Source organism: Phascolarctos cinereus, unplaced genomic scaffold (genome assembly GCF_003287225.1).
Source record: "Phascolarctos cinereus isolate Bilbo 61053 unplaced genomic scaffold, phaCin_HiC Scaffold_726;HRSCAF=1367, whole genome shotgun sequence".
Lineage (NCBI taxonomy): Eukaryota > Metazoa > Chordata > Mammalia > Diprotodontia > Phascolarctidae > Phascolarctos > Phascolarctos cinereus.
Window position 1 is genome coordinate 218,624,439 of NW_027556098.1, and position 13,669 is coordinate 218,638,107.

Genomic DNA, 13,669 nt, shown 5'->3' on the forward strand with positions numbered 1-13,669 from the left:
ACAAACCTAGGGTAAGGTTATTTGAAATTCCCTTCACAACCCTGGGGGCTAATGATATTATCTATGAGATAGCCTTTCCCCTCCCATCAGGGAGGCCCCCTAGTTTGGCTGCTCTAATTTTTCAAAAAGATATTGAATTATAGGGATAGTTTTAATGCCAATGCATGTGTAAAAAAAATTTTTTAAGTGCCCAGAAGAACAGGCTCTCTTTGTCTCTCTTGGTCTGCTTGCTTTATTATTATTCAGTGAGCAAAATAGGCATTTTCAGTTTAATAGCTAATCTATCATCAGTGTCCTGCAATTTGTTGGTTTTTAATAAAAGCTCCATCAGTAATGGAACCATGGATAACTAGCAGCTTTTATCTCCAACGCCTAACATTTTAATGCTAAAAACGTCACACATACATTTTGATTTCTCTTGCTCAGGGATGTTTTTTAAATTATTTAGTGTTTAGATGGGTTGGTTTGTTCCTTTTCCAGGGGTAGGCCCATAAAAAGGTGGCATGGTACTAAGAAATAAGTACACAGCAAAACAAGAGGCTTCTGGTCAAAGTGATATTCAAACTTCTTTTTTTTTTAAGTTTGAAACTCATAAAATGTTACACTTTTACAAATCCCCCCTCCCCCACCCTTCCTTTCTCTCATAAAAGCCTTTCATTGTTGGCGTAACATTATACACATAGGAAATGTATCCTCATGTATATTGGGTATTTTTTTCAGTTTGTTTTTTCTTCCAACATTTGATCAATGGATGGTGAACTGTTTGGGCCCACAGAGATCTCCAGACCACCAGCTCATGTATTTGAAAGGCATCTGTTTATTTTTAAAATGCAAATGTGGCCTACCTCAAAGACTGACAGGCAAGAAATGAACAATCTTAGCAAGTCAGGGGTTCCCAATCAGGAGTTGTGTTTCCCGCTTCCTATCACTGTAGGATCCCTTGCTGTCAGAACCACTTAAATGATATCCAGGAATCTGAATGAAGTGGCCCACAATTAAAATGAGCAGGATAATCCCTCAAGAATTATTCAAGCAAATAATTTTTTTTTTCCACACAGTTTAAAGTAATGATAAGGTCATTTACAAAAGGAATCAGAGCCTTTGAAATGTGGACTTGTAGACAGAGGCCTGCCTGGAGGAGGGCCACAGATAACAGGGAACATAGACTTCTTAGCACCAACCTCCCAGTCCTTGGAACTGATTCTGATGAGGAGAAGGCCCAATAAGGTTAATACCCCTACTTTGATCTCTGTCAAGGCACACTAGCAAGAATTAATTTACATTTCAGATGAAAAAGGTTGACAGCATGAAAAGGCATCTTGTTCCTGGTATGTGAATGTGCTGTAATAGGTCGGGAATTCTGAAAGGAAGTTCTGAGAAAGCTAAAGGGATAAGCCTTACTGCTGCTTTTATTGGGAAGGAGATGAAAGGAAAACAAATTTCAATATGCGCTGTTCTGTAGAAACATGTAAGCCAAATGCTTCCTAAATTTCAAGAACTGCTCCTTAAAAAACATACAACATATCTTAGTGACACCATTGAAAAAGAAATATTTGGGGGAAGGGGCAGAATTGGAAATACAAGAAATGAATCCCAGAGCATCTAAATTTCAAATGCAGTGGTTTGTTTTAAAAAATAATAAATTAAAGAAAGAACTCAGAAAACATAATCTTTGTGCTATAATAACACCCCTTAGCCTCTTGCCAGAGACTTTTAAAAGCAAGGGACCAACTTTGTCTGGAGACCTGAGCTACCCTTGAAATGTAACAGTGCAATAATGATCAGGGGCTCACAGTTAGAAAGTGACATTTTGCAAAGCTAACAAAACAAAAACTCAATTAGGCCTTTAAGAGAAATACTAAAGTATTACATAATCTAAAAATGGGGGCATAGCATGGTACAGCAGAAAGCCCCTGGCTTAAAATCTTGTTTCTGATTCTTTTGACCAGTATGACCTTGGATAAGTCACTTGACTTCCTTGTCTGTAAAATGAAGGTGGTTCAATTGGATGGGCTTTGAGGTGCCTTCTAGCTTCAGTGCTATGATCTTACAACCCTATGAAGAGGAGAAAGTTACCAGATTGACTGCTCCTTAGAACGTTAGATATCACTCTCCTTAAATGCATCTGAACCTTGCTATTGTCAACAGCTACTCATCTTCAAATAGGTTATTCTTTATGGCTACAAAGTACTTAAATACATTTTAACTAACATGTATAACCTAATACCTTGTGGTAAATTTGGCAAATATAATTTATCCCCATTACATATATGAGGAGACTGAAGCCCAGAGAAATTAAGTGTTTTGCCTAAGGTCATACATGTAATAAGTCCAAGGAAGAGCTAACAATCTTGGTGTTTCAGAAGACAGCTAAAATCCCATTTCCCTCTGCATTTCTGTTTTAATATAGTCTTCTGGCCAAGCAGGTAACCAATTTATTGTTGTCCTTCATTCTCAAAGAGGACTGATGACATCAGGAAGGTGAAGCCTTGACTATTGACTTATAAGCTTGCAGTTCACTAAAATCTTTTTTTCAGATGAATTGCTGCCTACCCAAAACATCTTGCATTTGTGCAGTTGATTTTTTAAGCTTAAATAATATACTTTGCATTTATTCCCACTAAATTTCATCTTACTGTGTTCAACCCATCATCTTAGCTTGTTCAGATATTATACATGAGTTCTACTGGTGATGACAGGAGGGCTCTGCCCAAGTTCCAAGTTTCTTCCTCCCACAAGCATGGCTAACCCACAGCACATACAGCATATATTCATTCAGGTTTACCATTAAGGATGCCCCTTGACAGAAGAGGATTGGAGCAATAAAGACATTCAGGCTTTCTTATTTTATTCTTACAAAATGTGTATTCCTATGAGTCTACTATACAGAGTCATATGTGATTATCACAGTTAATTACTTGCTATGCACCTTTGTACACGGGCATAACTGAATAAACCTGCAAAGTTAAAACATGCAATCTAGTTTTCAGAATTTAGTAGAATTTGGCTTATGATTTCTATATACTGACAAGTGAGCTTTGTAGTGGATTTCCAACATCTGAGCTTTAAGTTTATATTTTAAAACACATGTTGGGCTCTTGGCCAACCAGAAATCAGTGCAGTATCTCTTTCTAACAAGGAGACAGTCTGTGTATATGTGTGTTGGGAGATTGAGGCTATATAAACTCCAACCTTCCTTTCTTATTCTGTAAGTAGAATTACATTCCTCTTCCTAACCCTTTGAAGTTGTAAGGCCCAGAGTTCTTTGGGGGTAGGAGGTGGGGAGAAGAAGAAGAGCAGAGGAAGAGGGTCTGTTTAAAAATTACAAATTTACTTTTAAATTATTCCCGACTCCAAATATTTTCATTGTGAATGAAGATGTCAAGAAGTCAAATAGAACATAGAAGGGTCTCACTGAAGCAATGGTTCTATGGTGGGAGACTTCCTGGGCCAGAGACAGAGCTTTCTTGGGATCTTGAACTTTATCTTGCCTGGATTCTAGGCAGAGATACCATAAGATATTTTTTGTTGCTTTTCAATTTTGCTTCAGGCTGATAATAGCTAAAATAATATCCCTTACTGCCGCTGCTGACTTCACTGTACTGGTCACTTATGTTCCATTCAGTCTCTAATTTCCTGCTCTCTAGGAGACTCCAGTAGTACTCTAGGGCCTATTTCTTCAAGACCCTCAATTACACATAGTCAGCTTTAGATGAAGAGAAGTGCTTAGAGACTTAGGGAAAGAGACCAATCTGGCAGGAACAGCCTTAACAGCAGCATTAGGCACCGATGTTTTGTAGAAGATCAAAATGACAACAGCCAGGGATGGGATGGATGAGCCCAGCAGCCAGGGTTGGCTCTTCCCAGGCAGCCCCAGCCAAGCTGTGCCACCAAAGGCATGTCATACTTAACCCTCTGAGAGCCCAGAGGAGTTAGTATACAGTAGTGAAATGAGCCAGAGTTTCAACTATGAGAGCTGGGCTTTCAGGGATTCATCTTGTTAAGAAATCCCTTCTCCCCCCCCCCCATTTTTTCTGCCTTTGTGACAGAGGGAAGGAGCTGCTAAGGGAGAGAATCTATGACATGGGGCAGAGAAGGGTGCTGTACATTAAATGGTCTCTGTGGACTCTTCCCATCTCTAAATCCTGTGACCCTCTGGCCAAAGCACCAATATTGAATTCTGCCTTGAATTTCAGTATAGGAAGTGGAACCATGCAAATGATGTTTTAATTACCTGCTTGAATATGAACAGCAGCCTCACTTCTTCTGTTGCTTATTTTCTTAAACTTCCTGCGAGCATCATATCCTCTCCAGGCTAAAAATACAAAACCATGTGCTGGGAATGACATTAATTTAAGAAAGTGCTATACTGTTGAGATTGGCTGGGTTTTTTTTTAATCTTTTACCTCGCTCCATTCTCTTTTCCTCTTACATTTTCTTCTCTCTCTCCTTTTTTATTGATGCTCTTCCCTTTTACATTGTCATCAGTTCTAATGAGTTCCTTGTTCCTAGAATTCTACCTTGTGGTTAAAAAAATATGGGAATGTTTTATAATATTATATGCCATCTTCATGGAGAGGCTGTGCTAACCTCTGTAATCTTCCATTTTCAGATTCCTCCCTGAAGCTTCCTCTTCCATGCAACTGGGTTGAGAAAGTAAATGACTCCAGTCACTTGGAGAGATCTAGACATCTATCTCATCACGTGGGGATGAGATTGGAGGTACCAAGATCTCTTATCATACAATCTATCACACAAGGAGTCTTTAGGACTTGGGGTTGGTGGAGGTTTAGCACTGAGGTACTGGAGTAATCCTCTTTTGTCCCTTTGGATTTGGGAAAAGTGGGACAAAAAGGAAAGCTAAGGGAAAGAGAAACATAGGGAAGAAAATAATGGGAGAGAAGAAAAGGAAGTTGGAGAAAATGGGAAAGGAGAGAGAATGAGGAAAGATCTGGGAGAAAATGGAAAAGGGAGGGATTTGAAAAAGGGTAATTTGCATTTTCTAGCCATCAGGGAGTAGAATTAATGCCTAAAAAGAAGGTGGGGAACAGCTCCTTCCCAATTTAAGCACTCATCTTTATAACTATCACAATTAATGGTTCCAAGTTGCTCAATAATGGAATCCTGGGTAGAGTAAAGTGCTTTGGGCATAATAACAATAGAAATATATGTCCTGAGCCCAGCACTTTTTCCCCTAGGAATGAGGAAAACTATCCATAATAATAACAATAACAACAAAAACCCATTCACTCAAATACTATCAAATACATTAATGAAAAAATACTCAATTTCATTCAAGAAGCATGTTTTAACCACCATTTGCCAGGCATCATGCTAGGTGCTGGGGATATCTCCATTTTAAAAAACACCCACATTACCCATCATTGCTCTTTTCAAATTTAGACCAGCCCATGACTCCTCGGACTGCCCCCCCCACCTTGGAGGTCCCAATCTCCTTAATAAAAGATATGTTCTTCCCACCCACTCCCCATTTCAGTTCCCTTTTATGGGTGGTATTCCTTGAAGACAGGGGCAGTCTTTCTTTTTGTTTGTATTTGTATTTCTAGCACCTTGCACGTAGTGAACTTAATAAATATTCTCTCTCTGTCTGTCTTTCTCTCTCTTTTTCTCTCTGTTTCTCTCTCTCTCTCTCTGTCCTTCTCTGTCCCTCTCACTCTGTCTCTGTCTCTATCTGTTTCTTTCCCCCTCCCATGAGAGGCTTTCATTCTACATTAAAAAGGAGATGAGTTGGAATGGATTGAAAGATCTGCATGACTAATACATTTCTTCCATCGATGGGTGGAGAACCTAGTATTGTCCATAAGGGTAAAAACATTGAAGCCAGGACCTTGCCCCGATTCCACAGTAGATAATTTGGTGATGATTCTGAAATGTGTCTCTTTTAGGTAGGGATAGAAAAAGATATTGAGGGCTATTACTCTGATTGCACTATTAGGCCAAGCTCTAGGTGATTAGCAGACAACTTCACAACTTGAAATGCCAACCCAGTATAGGAGAGAGGTAATGAGCACATTTACCTGCCTGGATGGTAACGGCACATTTTTCTCTGTTCTCTTTAACTCGCTTATATCTCCTAGCTCCAAGCCACCCCTTGGCATAAGCCTGTATGACCACCACTGTGCCTATAACTTCTCGAAGCAGCAAATTTAACTGCTCTACATGGTAATACTTGAGAAAAACCTGAAACAAACAACAATTTCAGTATTAGTCAAGGCAACAAGCATTTTTTAAGAAGCTGTGTGAAATTTTTTTAATTAAAAAAATTTTTTTAAAAAGGAGCTATGTGCCAGGCACTCTGCTAAGCACTGTATTATACGCACATAGGCATGACACTCTAGACACAATATTCTAAATAGAAATATGAATAGCTTCATCACCAGGAAGTCATTGCTGCATTGTAATCAGTACAATCAGAAATCAAACAAATAATCATCTGTGGCTGGGAGGGGGAAGCCAAAGCAACCTGTCATTAGTTTAACCTGTGAAATGTAGGTATTGCCACAGTGAGTAATAGTAAGTTACTCCCTTATTTTCATTATTCTCATTACATAGGTGACTTGTATAGCTTATTCTAATACACTCCATTTGTAAAGGACAATTTATCTTCTAATATGTGCAGTAACAGGAAGCAGGTATAATATGACAAAGGAAATCAAAAGATAACCCCTGAGCTTCTGTTCAGCCAATAACTTTGATTTTCTCTCCTGCTACAGCTTTTACCTGAGCTACTACCAGCTTTGAGGTTTTATCTCATCTCTCTGACCCTGTACACCCTCTGCTGGAAATGCTAACAAACAGAAGCAGCTTAGAGGCCAGTAGAAAAAAGAAGGGAGAAGGAAGGGACCTGTGTAGTCCACAAATGAGCTCTTCAGAACCCTGAATAATAATAACAAGAGCATTTCAATACTTATGTTCAAGCTGGATTCCTGGTCCAGTTTGTGGTTGGCAATTTAAAGATTTTATTTCATATGAAAGAGATAGTAACACCAAATGGAATAATTACCAAAGATGAAATACATTGAGGGCACTTAGTTACTGCATATATAACACCTATACATAATGTAGCTACATGTTCCTTCTATCCAAATTCAGATTTTTAAAAAATAGTTTGATCACTGTCATTGATTTTAATGACATGTCCAATAAAGGCAGGGCATAGGCAGGAGCATGAAAAAAAAGGAAAAGACATTTAAAAAATATCCAACTGCTTTATAACTCCATATTCAATTCAATTCAATTTATATACTTAATAAATATTAAATACTGATTATATTCAAGGCAATGGGGATATAAAGACAAAAAAAAAGGAAACAGCCCCAGCCAGAGAGGCCGTGCAACTAACCGGAAGGAAGCTTTAGTCTCTCCCCTTTAAGGTCCTGCCATACTTGACCAAAGGCACCAGAAGTCTCTTCTAAATTAAGATGCTACTTACTAAGTGGGGGCGGGGCACAGAGTCATTCAGATCATTTATTTAACAGAACCTTCAGAGAACAGAGGCAAACATTTATGACGTGATGGTGACTGATATGCCTAAAAGCAAAGATAAAAATTACCTTTGTTTTCCCCAACACCCAGTGGTCTAGTTTGGACTTTTCCAAGATAGCAACGCAACTTTCTTTGTTAGCAAGTGGTGACTGATGTGCTCTGAATGCCAAGTAATAGTACCTATGAGGCAAAGAGAACAATTAGGTACATGCTTCAGGGTCTTTGAATGCAGTGAAATACAACTATGAAGGACACAATAACACTCTATGGTCTGTTTATTATTAGTGAAACTCTTCGGCATACCAATAATAATGTGTCATGTATTACTTCAAAGATGGTAATGTTACAGTGGGTAAGTAGAAATCTGTGGTTTATACTTCCCATGTCCTTGAGATTTTGCTGTAATGTTTCATTTAGCTTTTAGTTGTGGGAGAGGCAGTACAACATATCAGAGAGAGCATTTGCTTCAGAGTCAGAATGAAACAGGATCTAGTCCAGCCAGCACAAAATGATTACTGGTGCCCCTGAGCAAGTCACTTAACTTCTTCCTGCCCCAGGCAACTCTCCATGATTATAAATTGCAGAGCAGTTGCTAGCTTGCCTTACTACAGGGATTTTTCATCAGGAGTTCTGATTCTCATGAAATCACAGATCTGGATCCTTTCCCCAAATTACCTAATTTTGTTATTCTGCTAGGTATGATTTTATTGGATTTGATATTTAATATGCAATTTTGAAATACTAGATAATAGCTTCTTTTGAATGCAAAACTAAATCATTCGTGCCTCAAGTTAGATGCTAGCAGCTTATATATTAAAAGAAAACACTGAAAATGGTGGTGGTAAATCACACTACTTGGGAGACTGAGGCCACCTGATTGTTATCCTCTGGAGTGCTGAGGTAATGGTCTATGCCAATTAGGTATTCACACTAAGTTGAGCATTAATACAATAGGCCTCTTGGGAGTATGGGATACCTGGTTGCCTAAGGAGGAGTCAATTGTCTCAAGTAGGAAATGGAGCAGGTCAAAAGTCTAGAGCAGAACTTCTAGCCTTAGGTGGCTAGGTGGAAGGAAGAAAGGAAGGACAGAAGGAAGAAACAAAGTAGATGGTACTGCATTTCTTTTGTGGCAGGTAGGGAACCAGACCTATGATTTCACTAATGTTGGAACTCCCTATAAGAAAATTCCCTCTATGTCTATCAGTAAAGATAGGAACGAGCTCTGCAAGTTATAATTTTATAATGCTACAGTATTACTATTTTCAAAATAATTTTTAACTTTATTGTGCATATTTTCAATGACCTTTGGAAGCAATATGTAGGCAATGCAGAATGTATGCAGACTGTCATAATACAACCAGCACTATCTGCAAAACAGTACCTACATTTAAGGAATAATACTTCGTGTAAATACATTTATTTTCATGATATCAATATTTCAGTTCTCTTGTTTTACAGACTTGTTTTGGTATACTTCTGAATTTTCAGGTCAGTTTTTATTTTTAATTCAAAGAATAATTTAAAGAGTTTTTCCATTTTTCTTTAAAAACAAAAACAAAAACAAAACTTCTTGAACATATCACTTTAAGAAACCTAGCCATCATTTTTTTCTTTAAAAAAGAAATTCGAAGATGTTTTCCTCCTTTCCTCTTTGCTGCCATATATAATAAATTTAACCCCTTAGAAGCTTAAAAATGAGCTGTATTTCCTTGCCAAAAAGATTTTTCTACCATCTCTCTCTCTGTCACACACACACACACACACACATGCATACATGCAAACACGCACGCGTGCACACACACACATCCCTAATCTGTTACCTTTGGGTTATACTCAAATAGAGAGCTTCTTCCATTTAAATAAAAGTTGTAAAAACCTATTTCGTTACCACTCTCATATCATTCTCCTGAGAGATATTTGGTTAGTACTTAATACTTTTAACCTTTTAGCTCAGACCTAGGAGATTTTTTTAGAAGTTTAATTTGTTTGTTGCCAGGCTCCTTGGAAACATTTGTATTCAGAGATCCTGGGAACCCTTTCAGCCTCTAAGATATCCCAACTTCCACCTTTGTGAGGAAATGGCAAGGCACATTCTAGTGCAGAGACTCTAGTGGGTAGGCTTGGGCAAAGCCACAGGGCATCTGGGCCACTGCCCAATGGCCTACTGAGACAGATGGCTTTTGGAGCCTACGGGAGTGGAGGAGGAGCAGTGGAAGCCAGCTGTCGGCCTCTGCCCCTCCTCAGCAGGAATGACATCAGCACAGATTCCCTTGCCCTGCCTCATCTCTAGCTCCCCACTGTTATAGCTCAGTATGGTTTCCCTGTCACAGCCTGGCCTGATCTGATTTTGGGGATGGTGGAAAGGTAAGTATCTCCAGTGGGAATGGATGTGTGAAAAAGTATATGGGGAAGGAGGTGGGGTGTGTGACAGAAAACCCAAGCACAGAATGCCTGAGGCATGCAAAGTCAGTAGTTAGATTGAGACTGGAAGCTAGAGTATGACACTCCATCTCCATTTCTCTGCATTTGCACTGGCCACCCCAGACTCCTGGAACATACTCCCTTTTTTGCTGTTGTTGTTCAGTTGTGTTTGACTGTTTGTGACCCCATTTGAGGTTTTCTTGGCAAAAATACTGGAGTAGTTTGCCATTTCTTTCTCCAGCTCATCTTACAGATGAGGACACAGAGGCAAATAAGGATAAGTGACTTGCCCAGGGCCACACAGCTAGTAAGTGTCTGAAGCTGGATTTGAACTCAGGAAGATGAGTCTTCTTGACTCCAGGCCTGGCATTCTATGCACTGCACCTCCTAGCTGTTCTACATCCTCCTTACCTTGGCTCTTCAATCTCTTCCTTCAAGGCACAGCTTCAAGCACTGCATTCTGAAGGAAGTCTTTCCCGATTCCAACTGCTAATGTCCTCCCTATTAAATTACCTTGCATGTAACTACTCTGTAAATATTTGTATTAACTTTAATATTTAGGATGTACTTGTCTCTTCCATTAGAATGTAAGTTCCTTGTGAATATGTATTTTTGCATTCTTTGTTACTTTTATTCTCAGCCCTTAGTACAGTGCCTGACATGTAGTAAGTGCTTAATAAACATTTATTGATTGATTACCTGGTATCCAGTCCCACTAGACCGTGACATTACATGGACTTGTACATCAATCATTTGAGCCTTGCACATAGTAGATTCTCATAATTGTTGCTGGTGATAATAAAATATTTCCTGAGCACCTACTTTGCACACTATGTGGAATACACCAGATGTAGAAGAAAAAGTCCCTGGTGTCAGATCTGAAAAGGAGTTGTTTGCTTGTTTGTTTTTTAAAACAGAGTCAGAACCCTCATCTATAAAGATATGTTGAACTAAACAGCCTCTAAGACCCCCTTCTGACTCCAGGAGACTATGTCAGACTGTCCTAACTGGTTTGTGGTAGAGGTCAGCAGTTTCTAATTTCCAAGTGAGGAGGATATGTATACACATGGGCTAATGTGCCCTGAGAAATTAATTATGGACTTTACTATATTGTTTATTTAGAGATGCTAATCCGATTCATGCTCGGGGGCCTTCTGCTCCAGAAGAATCAGGTTACAATACCTGAAAAGAAGTGAGGTCATCAAACTGCCCAGGAAACATAAAGTTTCTAAAGCAATTGGGTAATAATAAAAATGTTCTTCATTATTTCCCTCCTTCTGTACAGTATTAGTAGATGTTCCAGCAAAGGAGACCTAGATATGTAGGACATCCTAGGGGCTTCAGGGCCATGTCTTACCTGAAGGGACCCAAGCCAAATAGTTAAAATACATCTTGTTTTGTAGTTTAGTTGGAGTGCTTTACTGAGCCTTATAGTCAGGAGATGACCAAAAGAATGAGCACATGTAATTTCCTTTCTGGACCTGTTCTCATAGACTGAACTGGCAGAGGATCTGGTGGAGGCAATCAATAAATCAATAAGTTTATCTATGGGAAAAATCAGTCATGGGAGCCTGGATAATTTAGGGAAATGTAAAGACTCATTTCTATGTTGCATTCCCTAATAGGGTTATTAGTTTGGAATTTGGAGGAAAAGCTGCAGGGGTCTGAGCTGATCTATTTCCCCTGTTGCTACCTTGTCTAAACATGCAAATCATTGCCCTTATAGTGAGATTAGTGTATGTCTCTGTCCAAAAATCCCATTTGATTTCTGTTTAAAATTACTGTTCATAATGTTCCATCATAAGTCTTAGAAACAGGTATCTAAATCTTTGGAGGACATTTTGAGATGGAGCATTGACAGAAAAAGGAATGGAAAGAGAAATATCCTATTATGTTTCAAACAAACTATACCCAACTCTGGTTAAAATAGTAAAATAGCTGAAGGATAGAAGCGAAAAAAAATTACCCTTGTAACTGGGAGAAAAGTAGTCATAGGGCCTTTAAAACAACTGTAGACAGTCTATGTGAATTTTTCATTCTCTTCTACCACAGATAGAGAAAGGAAATAGGAACTTCAAGTTCATAGAGACTGGTCATAAAGGCCTTTCCTGCATATTGCTGTTGACAAGCTTAGGCAAGTGAAAAGATCATCTGTGGTTGAGAAAACCATCTTCATTGAGAGATAAGCATGTTAGGGCACTTTGACGTTGAGTCAGCACAAAGGTTATGAATGAGCCACCAGGAAGACTCGGGCAGGCTTGTTAGTGAAGAAAGAATTGACTATTTATGAAAAAAACCTGCTAATGGCACTACAGACATCAATTTATTTTTAAATTTGATCTAAATATCTTTTAAAAGAGTGGTTAGAATGTTAAACTATAGGAGAGGGCAGAACTGGCAGTCTTGATAGTTAACGTTAAATGATTTTGTTTAGTTACATTTCTTTCCCTCAAAAGAGAGGGAAAGAGGTGGCAATCAAACACTGGAAAGTGGTTATGTTAGAACAAAATGTACAAAATGTGCAAAAGAAATAAAAAGGGCAGTTGGTTAAAGTCATTGACAGTCAAACTAACTCAATTCCACAAATGTTTCTTTTAGCACTCTCCAGAAATACAAAAATGAAAAAAACAATCACTGTCCCTGAGTTCAAGTCACAAACTAATAAGGGGGTGGGGATAGATGGTATAATAATACTAACTCACACAGAAGCATAGATTTAGAGCTAAAGCAACCTCAGAGGCCATTGACTCCATTTTACAGGTGAGGAAACTAAGGTCCAGAATAAAAAGATGAACCCAGGTGTTACTCCTAACTCCAGAGTCAATGTTCTTTTGCTGTACCACACTGCTTTTATAGAGTGCTTTAAGATGTGCTTCACTGACAATAATTCTCTGAAGTAATTAGTGAATGTGTTATCACCACCATTTTACTGATAATGAAACTGAGGCTTGGCAAGTTTAAGTGATATTTTCATGGTCAAACAGAACCAAGATTCCAACTGAGGTCTTGTGCTCCAAAGCCCACCATTCTTTCCATTAGAACGTGCTGTATAAAAGTCAGCATGACACAATGTAGAATGTGATCAAGGCAAAGGGATGCAGCTGCTAAACAAATTAAGAAATATGAGGAGGTAGAGGAAATTTTTTCTGGGGGTGGAGTCAAAGATTTGTGCTTTTGATGAATAAAAGAGTGGAAATTGGGCTTATGTTGGTTATCAGGAAACCTATTAAATACCCACACCAATGAAATCACAGAGTAGGTTATTTTTCTTTTGGTGGGAGGTATTAATAGCTGATATTTCTATGCCATAAAGTTTATAAACCAGGATCACAGATCACAGAATTTAAGAGCTGTTTAAGAGCTATACTCCAATGCATGCCAAGAGAAAAATCCCATTTATGCATACCAGATATGTGATCTTTTAGTCTTTGAGAGAATATCTGCTATTTCTTGAGGCAGTCTAATCACTTTCTATCTCATCCCATCCCCATAGCCATGATGTAGGTAATAAAAATACTGTTATCCTCATTTGATATGGGGAAACTGAGGCCCAGAGAGGCCCAATGACCTAAGGTGGGTCACAAGGCCAATCGTGGCAGACTTCCAGGCCTTCTTGAGGCAGTTGGGTGGCACAGTGGACAAATAACTGAGCCTAGAGTCAGGAAGACCCAAGTTAAAAACAAGCCTTAGACACTTACTAGCTGTGTGACTCTAGGCAAGTCAATTAACCTCTGTCTTAGTG

General features: G+C 38.8%; 1 protein-coding gene across 1 annotated transcript in view; it reads right to left on the bottom strand.

Moving 5' to 3' along the window:
- MYO3B (myosin IIIB) overlaps positions 1–13,669 on the bottom strand; it is a 632,072-nt gene that overhangs the window by 243,625 nt on the left and 374,778 nt on the right. The window contains exons 25-27 of the mRNA XM_078146159.1: positions 7,575–7,686; positions 6,039–6,201; positions 4,235–4,315 (exon numbers count right to left, since the gene is read on the bottom strand). Coding sequence (XP_078002285.1) covers positions 4,235–4,315; positions 6,039–6,201; positions 7,575–7,686 — 356 coding nt within the window. The remainder of the gene's footprint in view (positions 1–4,234; positions 4,316–6,038; positions 6,202–7,574; positions 7,687–13,669) is intronic.